This window comes from Zootoca vivipara, chromosome 12 (genome assembly GCF_963506605.1).
Source record: "Zootoca vivipara chromosome 12, rZooViv1.1, whole genome shotgun sequence".
Lineage (NCBI taxonomy): Eukaryota > Metazoa > Chordata > Lepidosauria > Squamata > Lacertidae > Zootoca > Zootoca vivipara.
Window position 1 is genome coordinate 16569472 of NC_083287.1, and position 27387 is coordinate 16596858.

Genomic DNA, 27387 nt, shown 5'->3' on the forward strand with positions numbered 1-27387 from the left:
CTGTAGAAGCCACACAATTTTTCGCATGCTCTTGAACGTGCCCAGTTCTGCTATGTACAGAGCCATTTATTGTGTACTATTTCAATTGTTATGCAATCTCTCTTGTAGGCTTAAGGTACAATAGTTAGCAAAACTATGAGCATGACCTGGAACCTTTGAAACAATGAACTTCAATGCAGTACTTGCTGATCAAACATTATATTGCAACTTGGTAATGCTGTTTGTTAGTACTGTATTTGCATTTACTGAACTGAAATCAACGTTGGGAAAAAAGAAGTCTTTAGCGGCAAAGATGAAAGGCTCCTATTCTTAATTTATACAATCCCAAAATATAGGCTATTATGATTAAAGAGATTTAAGTTTAGAGGGTTACCTTAATATTATAAAAAGCAAATCTAACAGAAATGCCTTTAGCTTGTTGCTAGGCACCAGTAACTAAACTCAACATCTAATCCCTGCTTAGGCAGAAATTGTAAATTGCATTCTCCTTGATAATAAAAGAGAACTGATTAGAAGTTATTAATATTTTCTTTCTTTTTACCATCATATTGTCAACAGACAGTCTATTTTTTGAAGCACAACTTGTTGGATTAGTTTTCCTATAGGAAGATACAGCATGTGTAGGGGAGCGTGGAATCTCAATCTAGTCCTCTATAGACAAAAGGCTGCTTTCACCAATGTTATCTCTTCAGAGAAGGGCAGGAAACAGTTTCTGCATGCTTTCTTGACTATTGTCTTGGGCCCTGCTCTTCTTTAGTTCCAGGGCTGCTCCTACTGGTACCATTAGACAGAGTGAGACAGCTGCCTCGGGTGGCAAATGTTAGAGATGGGAATCCTTCTACCATTTCCTTTGCACCTCTTAAGTTATTCTGTTGCCCTCAGGTAGGGGAGAGGATGTGGTCCTTTCACCAAGTAAGATCTGGCTTTTGCATTTGGAACAGGGAGGGTGCAATCCTGACCTTTTCTTCAAGCAGCAAAATAGCTTGTGTTGGCTCAGTTCTGATCCTTGCTACACCCATGCGGTACTATGAAATATTAAACTTGTACAACATAATTTTCTTCAACTAACACCCCTGCAGTTACTAGTTATCTGAGTCAAAAGTGCAGATAAATTAAAATATTTTGATTCCCCCCCCCCCGTGTTTTATTTATTGAGATCGCGTAGGTAAGGTGAACCTAAATTGCAGGCTTACTGTACTACCTTTGACCAGGAGTATCTGCCCTATCAATTATTTAGTTATTGATTTACTATATTTATACAGATGCCCCATAATATGTTCTCTGGAACCCCCACAAAGCAAGCAAGCAAGCAAGCAAGCAAGCAAACAAATCATACCACTCATATTCAAGCAAATGTGGATTTATAAAAAGAAACACATTTTATATCTGGAAAAATGGAGTAAAGCAAACAAGCAAATTATTTATGGATACTCTACTGTACATCTTGCAGTTAAGGCATAAAAGCAGCCTGAGAAACACTTTAGAGTTCCAGTTCAAAGTTGAGATAATAAAGCACTCAACTATACCGGTAGTACCCTCATGGGTTTATGGAATTCTGAAACAATCAACTCCTGATACACAAGGTCACTTTGAACCTTTCAAAAAATAAATAAATTTCATTTTCCTACCTCTCAAAAATGGTGGCATCTATTTCTCTTATACAAGCTGACTCGCCTGTCTTGGGTATACTCCTTTCACAATAGACTTGTCTCTTTATCCAGCTCTCACGTACTCCTTTAAAATACAAATGCGCTACCAAGCAGAGTAAAATGGCTAAAAGCAGTGCTATTTTTCTAGAGAAAGAGGTGCTGGAACTGAGTTCTGGTGAGTTCCAACTGGGGGAAAAAAAGCCCTGGCTAAAAGCATTTGTTATTGAAACATTTAAGATTGCACTGCCTTGTAGACATATGGTCCTGGGTTCCCTGTTTCTCTTTAGACAGCCTTCAAACTTTTAGGTCCATGCAAAGATGATCTAAGGTGTCTATACAACTGCCAGTATTGGGAGAATTAGTGTGCACAGTGACATTCTAAATCAAAACCAAAAAGCATTTACGAAAGGTTTTCCACCTCAACCATTGCAAGTAAAGCTTCCAAGCACTGCTCTCATAGGGCCTAGATCAAGTTCCCAGTGCCCCCTACCCTGTAAAAAAAGAATATTATTCTAAATAGTGGTTTGCACGACCCACTGAGGAACATCACACAATTAAAATCAACACAGTAAAAAAATTAATTGCACACTTATTCAAAACCCAATTAATTAATTGCACACTTATTCAAAACCCAAATGCTATAGTCATTTACATCTCCAGCTGCTGCCCCTATGCCTCTTAGTGCCCTCCTAGGTAATCCCACCATCCCCCAGGGGGTGGCACCCACCCACTTTGGGAACCACTGGCTTAGACTTTTAAAAGTCAAAATACAAATGGAAACGTGTTTTTAAAAGTAAAAAAACATTTTAACCATGGCATTTCCCAATACTTAGGCCAGGCAAAGGCAGCCTTGGCTCTCCAGATGTTTTGGAACTACAACTCCCATGATGCCTGACCACTGGCCCTGTTAGCTAGGGATCATGGGAGTTGTAGTTCCAAAACATCTGGAGAGCCAAGGTTGCCTATGCCTGACTTAGGCTGTGTACACACTCTCATTTACTCTGCACCCAATGCACTCCGACTGATACTTTGGGAAGTGGTATACCCACAACATTAGACACGATCTGGTGTTTTTAAAAAATGAATTACAGTACTGTGTTTTGATGTGTTTTTCTCCAGCCCAGCTTTGACCCAAATTGAGAAAAATAACAACCTGGTTGCATTTTAAACCAGTAATGTGCTGTCACGAATGAGCCAGCTCCCAGGGAAGGGTTGCAGCCAGCGGAAGACAGCAGCAAGGAACAGAGAGGATTAACTGCCACGCAGGATCAGCATCTGCTCGTACCAAGTCCCCCGCCCCTTGGAATGCCGGCTGATAAGGGAATGGCGGTGAGGCAGCGAGAATGCCAGAAGCACAAACACGAGGGAAAGAATTAAGAGACAGCCTCACAGAGAATGGGGGAGAGTAGGGAGCTGACTCACTCAGTCTGAGGTCTCAACGAATGGGAGGGCTCCAAGATAGGAAGCAAAAAATACGTATGAAGCGAAAGTTCAGTTGCTTCTGATCTCGCTGGAAGTAGGCTTCAGAAGGGTCATCATGATTAATGATGGCGGGGCCGTGTTAGAGCTGTCCCGAGTTGTCTGTTTGTTTTGACAATAAATCAACCTTTTAAATTAACTACGGTCGCTGTGTTACCAAGCCGGCTACTGGACTCCTAACACGTGCACACAACCTTGGTTAGCAATTCTGCCTTGGGAATGCAAGCACTTTCACAGATGATGTTGTGAATCCAGAAGTTTCCTTAAGGTTTTGTTAAGATCTCATGCACAAATAGGATCAATGGCATGATTTTATTCTTATTTTATTCTGGGTTGGTAAAGGCTTCAAAAGGAATAGATGTGGGAATGTTATTAATCATGCCCTCATTTGGCCTTTAGCTTTCACTACTACATTAAAAAATAATCAAAGAGCCAGTAATACCACGGATCACAACAAAGAGGACAACATATGCACCCAGCACACAAACACTTTATTAAATTGTTTTTGCTTTCCTAAACTTCTGAAATAAATGGCCCTGCAACAAACAAATGAAGGGGAATAACGTTAGTCCAAGCCAACCTCAGCGAAAATGACAACACATTGGAAAGACACCAGTTTTTCCATAGAATCACTTAAGATTACAATTTGGGGGGGGGGGGGAGATTACAAATTGGAGCTGTGCATGTTTACTTGGAAGTAAGGTCAAATGGATTGAATTAGATTTTATTTACATATAAATTCATTTAGAATTGTAGCTTTAGGAGACATTTCCAAGCTTGGTGTCATCTAGCAAGGTTGAGCAGCTGTTCAGCTTCCCATTCTCGTCTCTACGTTTGGGGAAATTAGCGTGACCCACAACAATTACGCAGGTGTTCCCAGTATTGCTTTTTTATTTTTGTACCCACTTCAGTTTCTGGTGCAATCCGTTGTCTTAAACTTACGTACAAGTCTTACTAAAATGAATGGTGTTGCTTCAGAGTAATACTTGATGAATAATGCTCTTACCCCAAGCCAAGGTTTTCTATTAACATCCTTTTAACTCCTATTATTATTATTATTATTATTATTATTATTATTATTATTATTATTAAACTCTGAGTTAAATACAGTTTAGTATTTTTTAAACAGACCCAGAGAAAGCAATGGGATGAAATCGAAACTTAAGTCAACTTTAGCACAGACCCACTAAAATCAAGGGGATTAAGTTGGAATACATGACTACTTTAAGCATGACTATCTCTGAATCCAACCCTACGTATTCTGTATAGCTGTCCAAACCATGAAGCTGTTCAAATAGGCGAAGCTAACTTTTTAATGATATGCACCATACAAAAGGAACTACTTGCTCTTTGCAAGTAATGCTCTGCATCCTCGTTGCTTGTGTGCATGGTCCCCCCTGAACCTGCAACTTTATATTTTATAGGAGCATATATATTTTATAGGAGCATACACAGAATAGAAAAGGGTAATTATTTTAATAAACCAAATGAACTACACTGTTTGTTTGCAATCTTTCAATATATATTTTTTTAAAACCCAAGCACAAGTGTTAAGAGCAAAAATTAAAATAAATTGTGTTATTAGATCTCCATAGTTGGTTCAATTAACATAATCTTCCTGAAAAATCACCTTTTTTCAGAACAGCAATATAATAAGCTAACACAAATTCCTAATTATTTTAATTCCCTTAATTGCTCCAAATAACTATGCCTAATGAAAGAGCCGTTTGCCCTTTGAATACTTGTAATTAAAAAAACAAACAAAACTATAATTATGATAGCAAAAGTAGTCATCCTTTTGTGTGTCTATCAAGGCGGATAAATGCTAATTACAAGGGAAGACGTCATTCACAACCTCTTCTGTTTGATATAGTAATGTATGCGCAACAATTATGTGCACACATAATGCAGTAATGCACACTTTTTAAAAAAATGACATTGTGATGAAATGTGTATTACTTGATTTAAGATATTTTCTTGACAATACAAGCATACAAATAATGAATTTCCAAGAAAGTTATTTACAGTACAAAGGATTCAAGCTAGTGTGTTTTCAATATACGTGTGTGCCACCTTGTGGTGAAAAACATATTTTAAAAGTTACAGGTAGGTAGCCGTGTTGGTCTGACGTAGTCGAAACAAAATAAAAAAAATCCTTCCAGTAGCACCTTAGAGACCAACTAAATTTGCCATTGGTAGAGCTTAATGACAAACTTAGTTGGTATCTAAGGTAGCGCTGTGGGTTAAACCACAGAGTCTAGGGCTTGCTGATCAGAAGGTCGGCGGTTCGAATCCCTGCAACGGGGTGAGCTCCTGTTGCTCGGTCCCAGCTCCTGCCAACCTAGCAGTTCGAAAGCACATCAAAGTGCAAGTAGATAAATAGGGACCGCTCCGGCAGGAAGGTAAACGGCATTTCTGTGCGCTGCTCTGGTTCGCCAGAAGCAGCTTTATCATGCTGGCCACATGACCCGGAAGCTGTCTGCGGACAAACGCCGGCTCCCTCAGCCTATAGAGCGAGATGAGCTCCGCAACCCCAGAGTCGGACACGACTGGACCTGATGGTCAGGGGCCCCTTTACCTTTACCTAAGGTACTACTGGAAGGATTTAAAAAAACATTTTAAAAGATCATCTTAAAATTTGATTGCAAGGAATCTGAGGCACGAAAGAGCCTAACTTAAGGGTAGGAAACTTGTGCCTCCACCCCAAGTTCTAACAAAAGGCCTGCCCCCCCCCCCAACAAAAATGCTGGCTACATCCATGGTGAGGAGGATGCTGGACTTTCTCCCTCAAATTGTTCTTTCCTCAGATTGTTTCTCTTCCAAATTTTCTCCCCTAAGAGGAGTTACATCTGATCTCAGATATCCATTGGGACAAAAACAGCTAAAGATAGTCTTCCTATCCAAATCTGTTAGTAGAAGCTGCACTGCCTTTCAGAACACTGTGTACACCTCTGGTAACTCAATTTCTAAAAGGATAACTGGAGAAGGTACAGAAAGTGGCAACTAAAATGATTAGGGAAATAAAGCAGTGGTTTTACAATGACAGAAAACATGAGTAAGGGGAGACATGATATAGATTCATAAAATGTTGAAATAGGTAGATAAATTATTCTCTCTCTAAATTTTAGTTCCCCAGCCCATCCAATAAAATTGCTCACTCGTTTCAATTAAAATAAGCAAAAGGAATCAACTTGTGCAAACCATAGCTAAGAAACAGTGATGGCTGCTAAATTAGATGGAAACTTAGTACAGAAAGTCATTGATCTGTAAGACTATTAGCTGTGATAGTAAAATAATAATAATAATAATAATAATAATAATAATAATAATAATAATAGAGCCTCCATATTCAGGCATCATACTTTTAATGACCAGATACTGGGGGAAATTACTGAAGATAGCCATCTCCATGGTTACTCAGCTTGCAAACTTCCAAATATCTGACTTACTCACTGTTTTAAACAGCATGCGCAACTACGTAGGCATTTGATCTAATCTAATAAAGCAATTCCTAGGGCTTAAAAAACCTCACTATAGCACTTTCAAGATACCTCATTTGTGTATTCCAGCTTAGCCATTTCAAACTCTAATCCATTATCCAATTAAGATGACATACAGATCTAAGATGATTATGCAGTATATGTTTAAATCCAAGTTCTTAGGTTTAACTGAACTGTATTTCAGGCTGTAAATGATTTTGGAATCAGAATGAAACTTACTTTTTAAAATAAAAAGCTTTTCAAATATTCTACTTAGTAGAATTATCCTATTTTGTATTGATTATTCTATTCACATTGGGGTATTTTTCCTCTACAAAACTTATTTCTCACTCTGTGTGTGGGGGTGTTTATAACATATCAAAAAGATGAAACAAATATCTAGAAGTAGATATCTTTAAAAATGTCATTTCAGCTTAAACCAGGGTACTGCTATTTTGACAGGCAGATATAATCTGCTTACGTGACTAAACACTTCCAGAAATTGACTTAACTATTCAAGAAGTGCTTTCAAATATTGCATTTTAAAGGAAATCCATGTCAAATGAGCTAATGGTGCAAGGGAGCTTCAATTATGAGGCATCATTTATTATTTAACTGAAGTAAATTTGAGGTACAGGGAGGTGGGTGGTGCTGTGGTCTAAACCACTGAGCCTGGGGCTTGCCGATCAGAAGGTCAGCGGTTTGAATCCCCGCAATGGGGTGAGCCCCTGTTGCTCGGTCCCTGCTCCTGCCAACCTAGCAGTTCGAAAGCACACAGTGCAAGTAGATAAATAGGTACCGCTCAGGCGGGAAGGAAAATGGCGTTTCCATGCGCTGCTCTGGTTCACTAGAAGCAGCTTAGTCATGTTGGCCACATGATCTGGAAGCTGTACGCAGGCTCCCTCGGCCAGTAAAGCAAGATGAACGCTGCAACCCCAGAGTCGTTCACAACTGGACTTAACTGTCAGGGGTCCTTTACCTTTTTTAAATTTCAGGTACCAATGCCACTGAAATTTGCTAGGCTCAGCCTGGGAATTAACTTTGGGGGCTTGGCAATGCTTATTTCAAACTGGAGATGAGCATCAGAAACCCACCACAAATTCTTTCACAGCTCAAATTACGATCTTTGGTTAATTCTGTTCTGAAGGGTTACGCCCATGGAAGCTACTGTTGGAGTTTGAGGGTCCCTAGTAGTAGTTGCTCTCAGTACTACAGTAGTTTCTTTGGTGTGCAGTCTCAGAAACGAACTCCCTGCATATACCAGCGGCCTCCCTCCTTTCTACCTTGGCTGCTTTCTGAGACTGCAACCAGAAAAGTGTGGCTGGCAGGAAGGGTTTATTATCTGAGCCTCATATTTGCTTGTAAACAGATTTAAGTACCAGTACTTTTTAATCAGTGGAAAATTCACCAATCTCCAAAATGCATGTATTAACACCTAACAGCTATACATCTATAGCACATGGATTCCAATCCAGAATTGATACATAGAGCCCAACCCAGAAATTTCAAAGGCAACATTATTTAAACTTGCCTTTAGAAAGTGAAAATTATCTGGATTTATATAAAATAAAAAAATTCCTTCAGTAGCACCTTAAAGACCAACTAAGTTTTTATTTTGGTATGAGCTTTCGTGTGCATGCACACTTCTTCAGATACAGTGAAATGGAAGTTTCCAGGCACTTATGTAGAGAAGGGGTGGGGAGGGGTGGGGATGGGGAGGGGGGATCACTCAGAAGGGTGGTGGAGATGGGTGATTGACTGACTGATAGCTGTTGATGACCGCAAACGACTGCAAATGGTTTTGCATGAAAAAGCAAGGGTTGAGATGGCTGAAGATCGCTTATCATGTATAATGAGATAAGAACCCGATATCTCTGTTCAAACCAGGTCCCTCCATGGTTTTGAGCTTGGTGATAAGTTGCAATTCAGCAACTTCTCTTTCCAGTCTATTTCTGAAATTCTTTTGTAGTAAGACAGCTACTTTGAGATCTTGTATAGAATGTCCTGGGAGATTGAAGTGTTCTCCTACTGGTTTTTCTGTCTTCTGGTTCCTGATGTCAGATTTATGTCCATTTATCCTTTGGCGTAGGGTTTGGCCTGTTTGTCCAATATAGAGAGCTGAAGGGCACTGTTGGCATTTGATGGCATACACAATGTTAGAGGATGAGCAATTAAATAGTCCTGAGATGGTATGTTGGATGTTGTTGGGGCCAGTAATGGTGTTGTCTGGGTGTATGTGGCAGCAAAGTTGGCATCTGGGTTTATTGCAGGCTCTGGTACCAGTGTCCATGTTAAGTCTGGTGGTTGTATTATTGTGGGTGAGGAGTTGTTTAAGATTGGGTGGCTGTCTGTAGGCAATGAAAGGTCTTCCTCCCAGAGCTTGAGAAAGGGAGCGGTCATTGTCCAGGAGAGGCTGTAGATCTCTGATGATGCGTTGTACTGTTTTAGCTTGGGAGCTGTATGTGATGACTAGTGGTGTTCTGTTATTTTCTTTTTTGGGTCTGTCTTGCAGCAGGTTCTCTCTAGGTATCTGTCTGGCTCTGTTGATCTGTTGTTTAACTTCATCAGGTGGATATTTTAGTTCTAAAAAGGTTTGCTGTAGATCTCTTAGGTGAGATTCTCTGTCTGTAGAGTTGGAACAGATGCGGTTGTAACGTAAGGCCTGGCTGTATACGATGGATTGTTTGGTATGTTTGGGATGGTAGCTAGAAGCATGTAGATATGTTTGTCGGTCAGTTGGTTTTCTGTATAAGGTGGTGTCTATACGTCCATCCTGTATTTTTATAGTAGTGTCCAAAAAATGTATTTCTTGCATAGATTGGTTCATTGTTAGGTTGATGGTGGGGTGAAAGTCATTGAATGTCTGGTGGAAGGTTTCCAGGGTCTGTTGTCCATGTGTCCAGATAATAAAAATATCGTCAATGTATCGCAGGTACAGGAGAGGTTTGAGTGGGTAGGAGTTAAGGAAACGTTGTTCTAAATCTGCCATGAAGATGTTGGCATACTGTGGGGCCATGCGGGTGCCCATGGCTGTGCCGCTGATCTGGAGGAACAGGTCATCACCAAATTTGAAGTGGTTGTGGGTAAGGACAAAGTGGCAGAGTTTGGTAGCAAAGTCCACTGTGGTTTTATCTGAAATGGTGTTCCTTATGGCTTGTAAACCATCATTGTGTGGGATGTTGGTATATAGAGATTCCACATCCATAGTGGCTAGTATAGTATTGTTAGGAAGATTGTTCAAATATTGTATTTTCCTCAGAAAATCTGTGGTGTCACGTACGTAGCTGGGAGCACTGATAGCATATGGTTTCAGAACAGAGTCCAGAACTCCAGTTGAGAGTGGTAAATGGTTTGTTTTTCCTTGTGGAACTTCTGCCAGGCCGGGTGATTCCTGATGGAGTTCTCCACTCTCTGCACAAACACACCAGCGGAACCTCGGCCAGGAACTTTCTATCTTCTACCCAAAATACACAAACCAGGAAACCCAGGACGCCCCATCATCTCAGGTATTGGCACCATTACAGTGGGTGTTTCCGGCTATATGGACTCTGTTCTGAAACCATATGCTATCAGTGCTCCCAGCTACGTACGTGACACCACAGATTTTCTGAGGAAAATACAATATTTGAACAATCTTCCTAACAATACTATACTAGCCACTATGGATGTGGAATCTCTATATACCAACATCCCACACAATGATGGTTTACAAGCCATAAGGAACACCATTTCAGATAAAACCACAGTGGACTTTGCTACCAAACTCTGCCACTTTGTCCTTACCCACAACCACTTCAAATTTGGTGATGACCTGTTCCTCCAGATCAGCGGCACAGCCATGGGCACCCGCATGGCCCCACAGTATGCCAACATCTTCATGGCAGATTTAGAACAACGTTTCCTTAACTCCTACCCACTCAAACCTCTCCTGTACCTGCGATACATTGACGATATTTTTATTATCTGGACACATGGACAACAGACCCTGGAAACCTTCCACCAGACATTCAATGACTTTCACCCCACCATCAACCTAACAATGAACCAATCTATGCAAGAAATACATTTTTTGGACACTACTATAAAAATACAGGATGGACGTATAGACACCACCTTATACAGAAAACCAACTGACCGACAAACATATCTACATGCTTCTAGCTACCATCCCAAACATACCAAACAATCCATCGTATACAGCCAGGCCTTACGTTACAACCGCATCTGTTCCAACTCTACAGACAGAGAATCTCACCTAAGAGATCTACAGCAAACCTTTTTAGAACTAAAATATCCACCTGATGAAGTTAAACAACAGATCAACAGAGCCAGACAGATACCTAGAGAGAACCTGCTGCAAGACAGACCCAAAAAAGAAAATAACAGAACACCACTAGTCATCACATACAGCTCCCAAGCTAAAACAGTACAACGCATCATCAGAGATCTACAGCCTCTCCTGGACAATGACCGCTCCCTTTCTCAAGCTCTGGGAGGAAGACCTTTCATTGCCTACAGACAGCCACCCAATCTTAAACAACTCCTCACCCACAATAATACAACCACCAGACTTAACATGGACACTGGTACCAGAGCCTGCAATAAACCCAGATGCCAACTTTGCTGCCACATACACCCAGACAACACCATTACTGGCCCCAACAACATCCAACATACCATCTCAGGACTATTTAATTGCTCATCCTCTAACATTGTGTATGCCATCAAATGCCAACAGTGCCCTTCAGCTCTCTATATTGGACAAACAGGCCAAACCCTACGCCAAAGGATAAATGGACATAAATCTGACATCAGGAACCAGAAGACAGAAAAACCAGTAGGAGAACACTTCAATCTCCCAGGACATTCTATACAAGATCTCAAAGTAGCTGTCTTACTACAAAAGAATTTCAGAAATAGACTGGAAAGAGAAGTTGCTGAATTGCAACTTATCACCAAGCTCAAAACCATGGAGGGACCTGGTTTGAACAGAGATATCGGGTTCTTATCTCATTATACATGATAAGCGATCTTCAGCCATCTCAACCCTTGCTTTTTCATGCAAAACCATTTGCAGTCGTTTGCGGTCATCAACAGCTATCAGTCAGTCAATCACCCATTTCCACCACCCTTCTGAGTGATCCCCCCTCCCCATCCCCACCCCTCCCCACCCCTTCTCTACATAAGTGCCTGGAAACTTCCATTTCACTGTATCTGAAGAAGTGTGCATGCACACGAAAGCTCATACCAAAATAAAAACTTAGTTGGTCTTTAAGGTGCTACTGAAGGAATTTTTTTATTTTACTTCGATCCAGACCAACACGGCTACCTACCTGTAACCTGGATTTATATACTGTATGGAACAGAAATTCACTGAAATCAATTGACCTGGCAACTGTCACTGAGAATTTTTTGGGCAGGTGCGATCAGGAGAAAAGAGCAACTGATTTCTGAAAAGCAATTGCTAGATCCTAATACTGAATGTTCAAACTTTTATTTTGAACTTTGGAATAACTCAGGAGCTTATAATTAAAATGCTTAAAGATGTACCAGCCAAAATTCAAACTAAAGGACAGATAAACTGTAAAATGCTATATGGGCCCCTAAATGGCAGCATCTCCCAGATGGATGTTTTAGATGCTCATTCAAGTGTTATGATCTCACACCAGTGAGTAGGGTAAGTGCAGTACAATTGACTTACCAGCACTGACAAAAATAAAAAGATACCTGCATTTTCCTGGAGCTGTGCCAACGAAAGCAACAAACTCAAAAGCAGGAGCTGCTGCACTGAAAACAAGTACGGTATTCAGATGTTTCAGAACCAGAAGCTGGAGTGGACTTAAAACATGATACATCAAGCCTTTAGTTAATATTTTTACTAGATCTAGTTAAGATAATTTTATTCAACTAAGCTTTCCTTAACAGATTGCATAGGATAACAATTTCTTTTTTAAAAAAATAATAATGATATTTTATTTATTTTTGCATAGTAAAAAAGAAAAAGAAAACAACATACACAAGCAAACATATCATATTTTCCACCTACTTCTGTCCACCCTCCAAGGACCCTCTCCTCCCACAAGAGGATACCCCGGAAAACTGGCAGTCGACAGTGGTTCATTTTATGATTGAATTTCTCCCCACTCCTCCCTCCCACCCCAGAAACACCCCCCCCCTGCCACAAAGAGGCTCCAGGTTTGCAGGAGGGACGCAAGTGGGTATCCATCCAACCATCTATCCAATCTTAATAAAAAGAAAAAAAGAAAGAAAAAAAAAGGAAAAGAGAAAAGAAAAAAGAAAAAAAATATTATTAACTAATCATTTTTCATAAACATTGTTTTTATGTGGGCTTCCCCGATCTCCCTTCTATCTGATTTTCATTTTTGAATCATATTTAACAGTTTTCTTATCATATTCCTCATTCTATTTTTAATCTTTCCAATCTTATATTGATATACTATCCATATTCTTTAATAATTTCTCTTTTATTCCCATTTCTCACCCCCTCCCTCCCCCATCCCCCAGAACCCCTCCTGCCACGAAGAGTCCCAGAGGACGGAAAGCGGCAGGGGAGTGATTCTTTTTCCAATTGGATCCCTCCCCCCTCCCCGTCCCCCCCACCCCAGAAGCCCCCCCTGCCACCAGGGCCCCCCAGCCCGGGGACGACCGACAAGGGGGGGGAAGCACCCAACCGTTCCAAATCATCTTGCCAAAAACATCTTTCTAATGCTCCCAATTACTATTACTTCCTGATTCTAACAAACATACAATTTTGTTCCCTCCCTTGCCACAATTTTCTTCCAAGGACACCCTTATTTTAGGTCCTTTTTACCTTCCCAATCTTTAATTTATCAATTATTCTCAATTTTCCCTCCCTCTCCCCCGATCACGGCTATTCCCTTCCATTCCAACAAGTTCCAAAGTCAGCAATCCAGTTTTCAATCCCTTTTTATCCATCCTAGTAAACAATGTATATTCCATCCTCCTTCATCCCTCCCCTTTCTTTTTTTTTTTAAATTTTAAAAAACATCTTTATTAGGTTTCATAAAAACATAACAATTTATAATCATACAGTCATAATATTGAATATAAGTCTTATAATACTATATACACATATTCCTAATCAAAAGAAAAAAAAAGAATAAACAAGAAAGAAAAAAGAGGAAAAAAAAGAAAAAGGAAGGATAAAAGAATTACCTTCCGAGTCATTTCCCACCGCTTACCTTCTAAATATATTTTAAATTTGCGTTACTTTCATTTGTTATATCTATCTCAATTTTGGATAATTTTTACTTTATCATATTGTTGTTTTCCAAATTCTAATTTTCCTCATGACAATCTAATTTAATTTAAACAGATCATCAACTCTGTTTTAACACCAATTCTTTTAAAATATTCCTCTACCACTCCCCATTCCAATTTAGATTTCTGTTTAGAGGTATTTCGAATTGCTGCAGTCATTCTCTCTAGGTTCATGAATTCAATTAGCTTTAATTGCCATTCTTGGATTGTGGGTAGATCTTCTTTCCTCCATTTCCGAGCAATCACTAATCTTGCTGCTACGCTCGCATACAAGAATATATTTCTCTTATTCTCAGGAATATTTTCTGGGATAATACTCAGTAATAAATACTCTGGTTTTTTTCTAAAAGTCAACCTCAACATTTTTTTCATTTCTTCATAAATTTCGTCCCACCATTTACGTATTTTTCCACAGGCCCACCAACAATGGAAAAAATTTCCTCCTTTTTCACCACATTTCCAGCAGTTATCTAAGTCATTCCTATAAATTTTGGCTAATTTACTGGGGGTCAGATGCCATCTATAGACGAGTTTTAATATATTTTCTTTTATATTCGTACTAGCTGTGAATCGCATTGAAACTTTCCATATGCTCTCCCATTGTGCCGCATAGATCGGCCTCCCTAAATCTTGTGCCCATTTCGTCATTACCTCTTTAACTACTTCATCCTTTAGCTCCCATTCTAACAAAAAATTATATATTTTTGATAATGGCTTCTCCTTATTTTCTATTAGTAATTCTTGTAATTTTGACTTTCCAATTGTGAATCCTATTTTTTTGTGTTCCTGAAAAAGACTTTGAATCTGCATATACTGCAACCAACTGTTGCAATATTGCTTTATCTCTTCATATGGTTTTAATTTCCGTTGTCCCTCTTCACTCACCAAAATCTCTTGATACGTCAACCATCTTCCTTTTTTCCACCTTCTCCCTAGGGCTGTCATCTCGAAAGGCGAGGCCCACCATGGTACCTTCGGTTCCATTAAATTTTTAAATTCTTTCCAAATCTTGAATATTGATTTTTTAATCACATGGTTACTAAATTGTTTATTTTTCCCTTTCTCTAATTCTAATAAATATGTATGCCAACCCCCAACATTTCTAAATCCTTCCACCTCTAATAACTCTTCATCTTCTAATATTAGCCAATCCTTGAGCCAGCACATACACGACGATGCGTAATAAAGTCTCAAATCTGGGACCCCCCACCCCCTCTATCTTTAACATCCGTGAGTAGTTTGTACTGGATCCTTGGTTTCTTGTCCAACCATATAAACTTACTTAAATCTCTCCTCCATTCTTCAAAAATCTTCTTTTCTCCTAATATAGGTAACATTTGGAATAAAAATAGAACTTTTGGTAGAATTGCCATCTTTATTGTTGCTATCCTGCCTGAGAAGGAGAGATTTAAACCCCTCCATCTCGCCAAATCTTTCTTTATCTCCCTCCATAATTTTCCATAATTGTTCTCATATAAATCTATATTGTTTGTACTAATTGTAATACCCAAATATTTAAATTTATTCACAATTTCCCAATTTGAAATTTGTTGCAATTTGCTCTTGTCCAATTGTCCCATATTTTTCAGCATCATTTTTGTCTTTTTTTCATTAATCTTTAATCCTGATATTCCTTCAAAAAGATTTAATATCTCCTCTAATTTTTTGATTGAAATCTCTGGTTCTTCTAACATTACAATCATATCATCCGCAAAAGCCTTTATCTTCAAATTTTTATCTTTCACATTAATTCCTTCAATTTCCTCCTCATTTTTGATATCCACCAATAAAAATTCTATTGATAATATGAATAACATCCCTCCCCTTTCTTAACATGTTTTACAACCCAAATGTCTCTGGCCTCCCCCCAATGTTCCCATCTTGCTTGCACATTGTTTTCCTTGTGTGTTTTCTTCCCCTCAGACAGCTCTAGTTCCACCCCCTCAAAAGGAGGGGTATTCCAAATCCGAATTTGATCTTTCTCCTCTTGCATATCTACACCATCCTCGTCTTCTTTGATTAAATTGTAGTTCGATTCATATGTCCTATCATCTCTTTCACTGTTGATTCACTTATGTCCTGTTTCTGTACATCCTGATTTGTTATTTCCATTTGCTGTTGAGTCTTATCCATGCTAATTTTTATTTCCCACAAGAGTCTCAAGACTTTTCTCTGGAAACCAGGTGCATAGTCCATTGTTGACATTTTCCCAGCTCTTCAAGGACAGAGCAGAACTTGAATAACAGGAAGTGGTCACCAATTGTGGCTATTCCGATTTCTGCCAACTGGATGCATTAAGTCCATTCCTCTAAAAGTCCATTCCACTATTTCTTTTATATCCTCCCCATCCGCTTGCTGTTCTGTCCGGGTTGCCGCTTTCGGGAGAGGGGGAGGGGCTTCTCTCTTTAACTTCCACTGTTTGCAGGGGTTTTCCAACCTTAATACAGTTCTCCCCCTTTGCCCTGCCTCTGGGGGAGAATTTTATTTTATTTTTTCAATCCTTGGAGTTGTTTATGCTACAAGCTTCCTTTCCCTGGCATCGGGTAATTCTCCTTTTACTGCTTCTTCTTTTCATCAGTGGGGGGAGATCGGCTTCCGTTTATAGGTCTCACCCCCGTTCCAAATTTAAGGTCAATTAAGAGTTTTTAAGTCCTTTTACTCACGGTTCCCAATCTTTTCAGCCCTTCTTTGGAAGGTATCCAGCGCTCTCCGCCTCCGGTTCGGAGCTTCCCTCCGCGAGGGCAACGATCGTGCTCAAAATGGCCCCCACGACTTCAACCCTTCCTGCATCGGCGCTCTTATTAGAGCATGCCGGCGAGCTGGGGAGTCGGAATTGGGGCTCCGCTGAGCATTTGCCCCAGTGACGCTCGACACTGGGTTCTATGGGGTGCAGCGTCGCTCCCGCTGCTTCCCCCCCCTCGCAAAGACGGGCCGCCTCGGAGCTCGAAGCAGACCCCACCGGACGGCGCTGGCGCTAGACCGGAAGCCCCCTAGGATAACAATTTCTAAATATCTCTGAAAATTATGTACATGAACATGAAATTTATTACAGTCAGAGACCAGCTTGTGATACCCAAATGGAACTACAATCCGAAAGGCAAAACAAACATTTAAAACAATATACAACAATGGATTTTAAGTTTAAAAATGTGGTAGGCATATAAACACATAAAAACTTTAAGACAGACTACCATTTCTAAATATCTATGAAAAGTATTAATTGGTACATGAACATGAAATTTATTAATTGGTAATGTTTCTAGGTTTCACATTTTATCTCTGCCAGCTCTATTTTTAAGACTAATCTACTTTATGCATGTGCAATTATTCTGGCCAGTAATTAAAAGACATGAATGTTTACTTGTTGTTGTTTTCACTATAGTGTGCTTTGTTATTATTCTGTGGTGTTTTCATATCTGTGAAGACAGTAAATCCCTTGGGGATAAAGAAAAATATCAGGAACAGGCTAATTTCAGAAGCCAACAAAGGAATTCACAATGTCAAGCAGGCTTTGGTTCAAGTGCAATTTGTGGTAATTATATCTGAGTTAATCTTAATAGCAGGCTTGTCTGCTTATGAAGTAGAGCAGCATCCCCAAACTGCGGCCCGCCAGATGTTTTGGCCTACAATTCCCATGATCCCTAGCTAAGAGGACCAGTGGTCAGGGATGCTGGGAATTGTAGTTCAAAAGGAGGGCCGAAGTTTGGGGATGCCTGAAGCAGAGCCACTTCTTGATCAACAGAGCATCATCCTGTGTTTAGAAGCTGTCTGAATCATCTATGAACCCTACAACTAGGCTCTGTAACCACCCTCATTTCTGCCATCAAAATGTAGCACTATTGCTTGGATACATTTGAGGAGCCATTCCAATAACTGTACAGTATAGCCTAAAACAGGCTTCCTCAACCTCGGCCCTCCAGATGTTTTTTGGCCTGCAACTCCCATGATCCCTAGCTAGCAGGACCAGTGGTCAGGGATGATGGGAATTGTAGTCTCAAAACATCTGGAGGGCTGAGGTTGAGGAAGCTTGGCCTAAAAACTATAAAATAATAAGCTGTTACCTGTGCTATTAATTCTGGAGCAATATATTTCAGAATTCTGCTGCAAAAGTATAATTGTTTATGCAAAATATAAAAATTCCTTTTTTAAAAAAAATAATTTTTATTAATTTTTAGAAAAAGAAAACACATACAAAGTATACAACATAAACTCTGTCCCTTCATTTTCCCTCCACCCACAAGCCCACCTCTGCCACCAGTGAGCCCCATGGGTATTGGGGAACAAAGGGGTCCATTTTAAGCTGGGTTTGACCTCCCCCCTCCTTCCTCCCCCCTCATCCCCCCCTGCCACTGAGAGGACAAAGGCGGAGGATCTCTGGGGATTGGCTTATCCCCCAGCTATTTCTTCACTGTACTGGAAAAAAGAAAAACAAGGAAAAAAGGAAAAAAAAAAGCAAAAATATAAAAAAGGGGGGGGAAGGAAAGAAGAGGGGGAAAAAAGGAAAAAGGAAAAATATTAATGGCTTCCACGACTCTCCTCCTCCTGGATTTCCCAACCTCTTTACATAGTTATGGCGGGTTTTCTAATCCAATTCAGAATCTTATTCTTATAATATTAATACAATCCTCCTCCTTCTTCATGCTGTCCCCCTCTGAGCCCCCCCCCCCTGCCACTGGGGTAGCCCGAGGAGTCCAGCAGTCAAAAGGTTCCATTTTTGTGTCTGGGTTTCCCTCCACCCTTCCCTCTCCCCTCAAGGCACCCCCTGCCACTGGGTACCAAGAGTAAGAAGGGGGAGACAGGCAGTTTTCCACCCAAACACCTCCTGATCACCAAAATTATTCAAAAACAAACTCTAAGCACATTTCCTCAGCCATTCTTTTTACTCCCTCCAGAAAGCTCTTAACCTTAAACTATAAAAATCTCTCCTTCCCCCCCCCAATGTCCCCCCTCCCAATTGGATCAGCATATCCTTTAACAGGCCAAGATTCCGACACCGTTGTTCATAAACCAAAAAAAGTACCTTAAACTAAAATTTTTACCCCACACCAATTCTTTCCCACATCCACTTCCAGACCTCTGCTCCTCCCTCTTTCTGCCTTTCCCTCCCTTCACTAACACCATTCAACATTTCAGTCTCTCCAGGATTTTCACTTCCATCAATCTTCTCTTCACTTTGCTTCTCCTTGTCGGCCTCATCTCTTTGTTCTGATCTTTGTTTTTCATCATCAAACACATATTTTTATGGTCTGAATCAGTCTCCAAATTATCCTCAAATTGTTGCTCCTCACACACAATCTCATAATCAAAATTGTCCTCTAAATCTTGCTCTTGCACCTCATTCTCCTTTTCTGTTGGATTGAAGCATTGCCTTTCCTTGTAAATATCTTCCCATGTTTGTAGATAGCCCAGCACAGCCTCCTGGAAAGCTCGAGAGAATTTTGTTTTCATAGTTCACTTGACCACAGGCAGACCAGAGATAAGGGCAGAAGGGTACTGGAAAATTCCTCTCTACCACGTTGTCGGCTCCATCTTGGCTGTTCTTATCCTTTGTCTTTAACCTCATCAGATTTCAAATTTACAGTCCACTTAAATCCTTTTAAAACCTTTTGAATCAATTTTTCCAATTCACAGGAATAAAATCGTCTTTCTTAGTCCTTTAACAATTTGACAGCTTTTGACAGCTGTCAAAGCGTCCTCCCCCTTGTTGCTGCTGAACCTCAAGGGGCAACGACACCGGGGGCTGGGGAGGTTTGGAAAAGTCTTTCTTTCTCTCGGGTCCGCAATCTTGAAAGAAGTTTTCCCTTTTCGGCTTGGGAATATTTAATGCGCCTCCCGATTGTCCATTTGGAAGAGATCGGCTTCCGTTACTTTAGAATCTCTTCCTATCTTCAAATTTAAAATTTTTAAGATCCGAATGGAGATTTGACTTACTTTGAAGAAGTCTTTTATTTCCTTGGAAGAATCCGCCGCTTGCAGGCTGAGGACTCGGAGCTTCACTTCAAGGAGGTAAGATGAAACCCAAAAATGGCTCCCGCGACTCCACTCTGCTGGCTCTCGATTGCTCTACTGAGCTCTCGGGCAGCAGAGGATTCGCGTCCGGAGCAAACAGCTGGGCACTATGTCACCGGGACTCTCTACCCGGTGTTTTTTCGGGGAGTCCGCTCGCTCTGCGGACTTCCCCCCCCTCCACGAAGCCAGGGACTTCAGAGCACGAAGTCCCTGCGTCCAACTTCACCAGCGCAACGAATCGGAAGCCGCAAAATATAAAAATTCCTTCCAGTAGCACCTTAGAGACCAACTAAGTTTGTCATTGGTATTACCCTGTTTCCCCCTTTTTAATACGTAGTCATAAAGTAAGCCATGGCAGGGTTTTTAAGTATTTGAGAAATACAAGACATACCCCGAAAATAAGCCATACTTCCGTGCCGCGGAAACCAACCTCCACAGGCACCTCCACTCACAGAGTCACTCCATGCAGCCAGCACTGCAGGAGCGCGATCAGCTATGAAGAGGCGCTCCAAGAGCTCCGCTTAACAGCTGATCGCGCCCCCGCCTTGCTGGCTGCAGCCCCGCGCTCTGCCTTCTCGTCCACCGCCATCCCTGCCGCTTCCGTGCTTGCCGCCACTGCTGGGCTCACTGCTTCTTCCTTGCCTGGCCCGGCCAAGGAGCTTGGAGCGCCCTGCAGCGGCAGGCGGAGCGCATGAGCCAGCGGCCTCTGCCTGGCCCGGCCAAAGACGCCTGCCACCCCGCCACCCGGAACTGGGGGCTGCTGCAGCGCCGAGCACTCAAGACAGCCCAGCAGCGCCCTGAGCCAGCGCCCTGAACCGTAAAAACCGTACCGGTAATAAAAAATAAGACATCCCACCGAAAGTAAGCCACCCTGTGTTTTTTGAGGGGAAAAAAGTTATAAGACGGTGTCTTAAAAAGGGGGAAACACGGTAGTTGGTCTCTAAGGTGCTACTGGAAGGATTTTTAAAATTTTGTTTTGACTATGGCAGACCAACATGGCTACCTACCTATAATTGTTTATGGTTACCCATTCAGCTAGAGCAGGCATCCCCAAAATGCGGCCCTCCAGATGTTTTGGCCTACAACTCCCATGATCCCTAGCTAACAGGACCAGTGGTCAGGGGTGATGGGAATTGTAGTCCAAAACATCTGGAGGGCCAAAGTTTGGAGATGCCTGAGCTAGAGTATTCCTTCAACAGTAGAAGCTTACCCCCAACCCATACCTAGCTGGCCGTTAAGTCATCTGTTTATTACATGTTGAGACAGAGAATCACAACCATTTCCCTATAATACATAATCAAAAAGCTCTCCCAAAGAGGAATGTCCTGAAAATAGGATTCAGAGAGAGGGTTACGGCAGAGGTCAAATGTTGTGCCGCCAATACACATACACACACGCGCGCGCACACACGCACACACACACACATTACTGTATTCATATCCAGCTTTTGGTGTAGCTGCCTAAAGAAAGCCAGGAAACTTTTAAAAGCAGTGATAACAAGCATTTTAGCATTGGGGCATTTCAAGCGACAAAGCTTTTCAAACACCTGCAGTGCTATGGCAGTACAACTTGCATCTGCTGAAATTCCCTCTTCTACATAATTCTTAATGTGAACCTGCATTTCCAGAGGTTGGGCATTCCTGTCCTAAAATATGGCTTATGAATACACAAATTTGTGAAACCAATAGATCATTAGCCTAGTGCATGTTCCAAGAAAGGTTGGACAAAGACTGTAAGCTGGTGCAGCTGAAGCTAAGCCACATTTACTTCCTGCAAATAGAGCTATAAGATTATGGCCTTGAGTGGAGACAGTATGACAACAGCCAAATAAAGACTGACTGTGTATATCTGCTTTCAGGCTTTTCCGTCTCTCAGATAATGACATGGAAAAGGCCTGAGAACAGTCATCAGTCATTTCTTTAGTCAACAGTGACTGTCCTTGAATTTGGTAAGCGAAGAAGAAAGGAGTAGATTTGCAATGTCACATAAAAAGAAAGTAGAGAATGAAAGGAAGAATAAAGAAAAAAATATGATGGAGTTTAAAAGATCAATCAGAGGACAGAAGAGCATTTATTGATAGGCAGGCATTTGAAGTGGAAATGGCAGAAATAAGAGGAGATTTAAGGGCGTTTTATCAAACTACTAAATGATTGGCAGGAGATTTAGCTACAGAAGAGTTCATACAATAAATAGGAAGAAACTTTACCCACACTAAAAGGAGCAAAAGAAAAGATTTGAGCAGCATTTTTATGTTGTACCAAAACTAACACTTAACTTTGATAACATAAAAAAGTGAATGGATCTTGACATTTGCTATTTGGAAACCATTGCTGACAGCTGAATATTAAGGAGGTAAAAGAACATCACACCACAATCGCTCAACACAAGTGAGTGGTGAAATCAACTTAAAACCATTACAGTTTTTTCATCAGATTGAATGGGAAAGTGGTTACAATCAAAACTTCCCAACTGTGATGCAACTAACCACATAAATTGAATTGGGACTCCGGAAATATATTGAAATATATTCCTCAAAACCCTCTCCAGCCACAGATGCGGACTTACAGCAGGTGATGTGGAAACATATGCAACTGTTCTAACATGTACAACAATGTGCAAATGAGGAAACAAAATGTATACACAGCCTCTGATCCTGAAGCTAACATATAGCCCTTGTGACTAGTAGAAACCAAATCCGTAAATGCAAAATAGACACCCTATTAATGAGCTAGCATGTGTATGGAAAATCCATCTGTTGGTAGACAGCTAACTTGCTCAAAACTGTTAGTAAAGGTATGTTGTGTCAGGGGACCACCAGGGGTCAGCGGAGAGTCCAGGAAGGTGGGACCAGGGCTCTCTGAGGTGGAAGCAGCCCGGGATGTTAGCGCCTTGCAACATCCTCTGGAAAGTGGTGCAGAGCAAGAGGAAGCAGAGCAGCAGCTTAGGGATGCTGAGAGTGCAAGGTGTCCGGGGGGGGGGGTTGGAGTGTCAGACCAGAGCCCTGGGGAAGGGGAGGCTTCGGGGGAGACAGCGCCGGCTCAACAGCTGAGCAGCTCAGGGGGGAGGAGTGCTCCACTAGCCCCATCACCCCAGCAGTGTAGAGGGGAGAAGCGTCACGAGGAGAGAAGGAGATTCAAGGCACCAAGGGTGTTTTGCTGGCGGAAGTCCGGCCATGCGGCACTTCCGGTTTCTGACTCGGACTGAACGGTCATGCATTTTGATGCTCTGTCTTGTACATATGTATATGATAAAACTCTGTAAATACCAGACACAGAGTTTGGAGTGCCTTACTCATGAGAAAGCAACCAGCACCATTACATGTTGACAGATTAATTCATCCTTTATTTTATAGACGTTTAGACTGCTTTTTAGGCAAGATTGTTTCCCCAAATGGTTTATGTCAGGGGGTTGTTGCGGCTACTCTCGAGTAATGATGCTCCAGTCCGTGCTGTCTTTAAGAGTTTTATTGTGCATACTATTTACAGTGCAGAGAAAGCAGAAAACATGACCACCTAGTCACTTTCAGAATCTGGCAATGGCTTCCGTCTGCTTCGGGGCCAGCATAAAAGCCTGGGCACCCCGAAATGCCGCCCCTTAGCCCTACATGTGGGCGTGTGCCTCAATTCGGGCACCGGAAGGAGAGGTCTCCCCTCTTGCTGGCTGGGGCGATACCTGGGCTCCAATGTCTCACTGAGTCCCTCACCCGCTTTCCTTCGACCAGAGCGCTGCCAAGGCTCTGACGCGTCTCTGAGCCCTTCCTGCCCGCTCTGTTCCCCAGAGCGTTGCCAGGGCTCGGACACCTCACTGAGCCCTCCCTCCATACCACTCCATTCCTCATTCTCTCCTCCTGACCCGCTGCTAGCGCTGTTGCTGGGCGAAGTGCTGGTCAGGATGACCGGGGGAGGCTCCCTGTAGGGAGTCCCCCTGACAGTTTACAACCATAAACAAATACATGTCCATAAAATCCATCAGCAACATTATTTTAAACAGTTTAATGTATCCAATTCCATCCCAAAACCATTTAGTCCAGCATACCGAAACAAAAAGCCACATACAGTGGTGCCTCGCAAGACTAATTTAATTCGTCCCGTGAGTCGTTTCGTATAGCGAAAAATTCGTTAGGAACACATTGAAGTGCGGTTTCCCATAGGGTGCCTCGCAAGATGAATTTAAAAAATTGTCTTGCGAGGCACCCTATGGGACGAAAAATTCGTCTTGCGAAGCGCGCCATAGGAAACTTCGTCTTGCGAGTCTCCATTGAAATCGCAAAACGCATTCGTCTTGCGAAAAATTCGTCTTGTGAGGCATTTGTCTAGCAGAACAGCCCAGAAGAACCGCATTCAATATCTTAGGTTAAAAGGCTTTTCTATAGTTATACTACTGTTGTTAAACATGTTATATTTTACAGTTGAACCCGAGATGGGTAAATAACAATATGTTATTAGACTCTTGTATTTTGCAGGGAGGGGTTGAGTTGTGGATTCTTGCTGTGTTGACATTGTGAATAATTAAACACTGTGGCCAACTATGTATTTATTATTATGAAGCAGTTATATAACTCTTTTTTTGTATTTTGTGGACATTATTTTATGTATCTAAATTATGCTAACATGATACTGTGCAGTAAAGCACCCTGTGGCCTTTTAGCAAAGGGTGGTATATAATTTTTTTTACATAAAATGAAATAAACCTGCGTCTTTAAGCTAATTTAAAGTTAACAAGAGATGAGGATTGCCTAATCTCCGTTGGAATAAAGTTATATAATTGGGACATCTATCTGCTGTTGGCCTAGATGAGCAAAGCATGTTCTGAATTCCAAAAGTCAAATCTTGTGCATTAAAGGTAGTGAATGAACTGTAATTCTCCAGTTTTAGAATTTATCTAGACAAACTGCAAGCTAAGGCTGGTTGCTCTCCTCCGCTTCAACTTCTTGCCACAGTATGAGCTTGAAATAAATGTTTGTCTGGGGTTACAAGAGTACCACATTACTGTGACTCTGTCTGTTACTATTTCTTCTTCATCATCATTATTTTTAAAATCCAGTTTAGGACCAGATTTAAGGCTCTCTCATGTTGGCTCCACAAAGCTAGGAAACTGGAAGGCTGATATACCACATAATGGATGCACACCATACTGATGTAATGCAATATCACAAATTGTGCTTACTTACAACTTACCCTCCATGCTCCCATACTTTTCCTTGGTCTTTTAAGCCAAATCCAGATGGTGAGGATGAAGTTCTAGGATCAGCAAAAATGCCCCACGTCTTAGTCCTGTATTGCCTTATGAAGCACCAGAGCCTGACTGCAATGCTAGAGCAATCTTGTTACAGGGAATCATCTCAGGTTTCCAAATATGTCTCAGATTTCTAAAGGTTGACAAACACTTGCCAAACCATTGCACCCCTGTCATATTTCATAACTAAATACTGCAAATAGGCATTGCACAGAGCACCCAGTATGTAGCTTCTCTATATACTGTTGTAATCCTGGCAAAAACTCTGCTTCAAAAATCAACCTGTGCATATCCTATCTTCCTTTTTTTGCCCACAGTTGCTGCCAAAGCCCTCAACGATGGGACATGAGAATCTTAATAACCTTTTAAACGCTGCTCAGAACCTCACCAAACCAGTGAAAGATTGCCTTCCTTGGCACTCCTGAATAAAGTGCATCTGTAGTTTTCGTGAAAGTTGCTGCACCTGTGGCAATTTTCTTTAGACCAATTTAGAATTTGGTATATTTACAGACCCCACCAGGTAAATCAGGCCCAACAGGCTTCACATTATTAGCTCAATATACGTATGCCATTTACATAGATTTCTTAAGGTTTATAAAAGCAGAACGTTTTCCATACAGAAGTACATGGAATTTTTAAACTAAATCTACAGCCACCAAACAGAACTGTGATTCTTGCAAGTTTGAATCTGTGTATTATTTAACATATGGGTGGTGAAGTCATTTCCAACAATATCAACCATCCTTTGGAGAAAGGGAGAAACCAAATTCATTTCTCCAGCTACCTCAAAGAGAGGATTGGTGGAATTTTGGCCTAATAATTCATCAGCTGTCGGGGTACAAATGCCTAGAATAAAGCAAGCAATAAATAAAGAAATAAAAACTAGTTATTTCAAAAAATTACATTGCTGACCATTCAAGTGGTAGGTGTCAGCTGCCGTACATTAGAATCTATAAGTTAGAGGTAATGCTTCTGGGTGTTCTGTATAACCCTAAAGAATTTGTTGACAATTCTAAATTTTCAGCATCCCAACATTCTGCTTCTATTAGGTGTTGTTTTTTTTAAAGTTATGGGGGAAGTTCATACCTATAAGATATGTATTACTGTATGTAGTTTTAAAGTTATGATCAATAAGAAAAAAATACAGTTTTAAAAGCTCCTACCTTAAATGAGCTAGGATAAATGCTAATGTTTTTTATAGCAGCCCAGATCCTAGAATGGGGTTTTCCCAGGAATTCTACATGATGACTTTCAACATCTCCATCCGAGTCGTATGTTACATACTGTCCATTAGTAGGATCAGGACAAAGAATGGCAGGCCATCTTAAAATAAAATGTTTTTAAAAAATCAGTTCAGGGAAAGAAAAAGCATATAATACATATGCTCTGAATTTTTTTTTACTCAGAAACATCAATAACTGGCAACTTCTCTCTCTCTCTCTCTCTCTCTCTCTCTCTCTCTCTCTCTCTCTCTCTCTCTCTCTCACACACACACACACACACACACACACTCACACACCAGCACAGAGATCTTTAATAACTTGTCTTTCAAAATACTGTAAAGGCACATTGCAGAGCAATCCTATGTACTTGATGGGGATCTGAAGTACAGCATTCACAAATCCACAGTCTGCTAGTTTGGCATGGCCAGGCAGGAGCTGTGTGTACATGGATGCTTTCATAATGTTGTAAAAAAATAAAATGAAATCCTAAAATAACCATGCCAGCTCCTCAACTGTCATAGTTAAATGCTCACTTTGGGAGCATGTTGGGAGAATGAGGAATACTTAAGTCATCCAGGTCCAAGCCCATGCCTGACAAGCTGTTGGAATACCCCATTTTGGAGCCCACCACTAGTGGGAACAAAGCTAGTGATACATTTACACCCATGGAACTTTCCACAGGTACACTGGCGTGGAACCTCCAGGGCTGACCTGCTGGCACAACGCCCTTTCTGCTGGTGGAGCAGCATTTCTGTCACTTCCTATGACTCTTTAGCCAGCCTTATGGGGAGTTTAGGATTGCTCCTCTACTTGCTTTCCCTGTTCTTGTCACAAGTTTGGAGGTAAGATTTGCTTGTGCTTATCATGAACAATCTTTTTTAAAAACAAACAAACAAACAAACTTGTTTTCCACTTTCTCCTATTTCTTTCTGAAGCATACTGTTTTGGTATACTTTTTAACTAGGCCTCCTGAGACAATATCAGAACAGAATAACTGGAGTAGAATGGAAA

General features: G+C 41.1%; 1 protein-coding gene across 1 annotated transcript in view; it reads right to left on the reverse strand.

Annotated features, from left to right (window-relative positions):
• Positions 1–27387, reverse strand: part of ZCWPW2 (zinc finger CW-type and PWWP domain containing 2) — a 46278-nt gene that overhangs the window by 18481 nt on the left and 410 nt on the right. The window contains exon 2 of the mRNA XM_060281055.1: positions 26317–26476. Coding sequence (XP_060137038.1) covers positions 26317–26476 — 160 coding nt within the window. The remainder of the gene's footprint in view (positions 1–26316; positions 26477–27387) is intronic.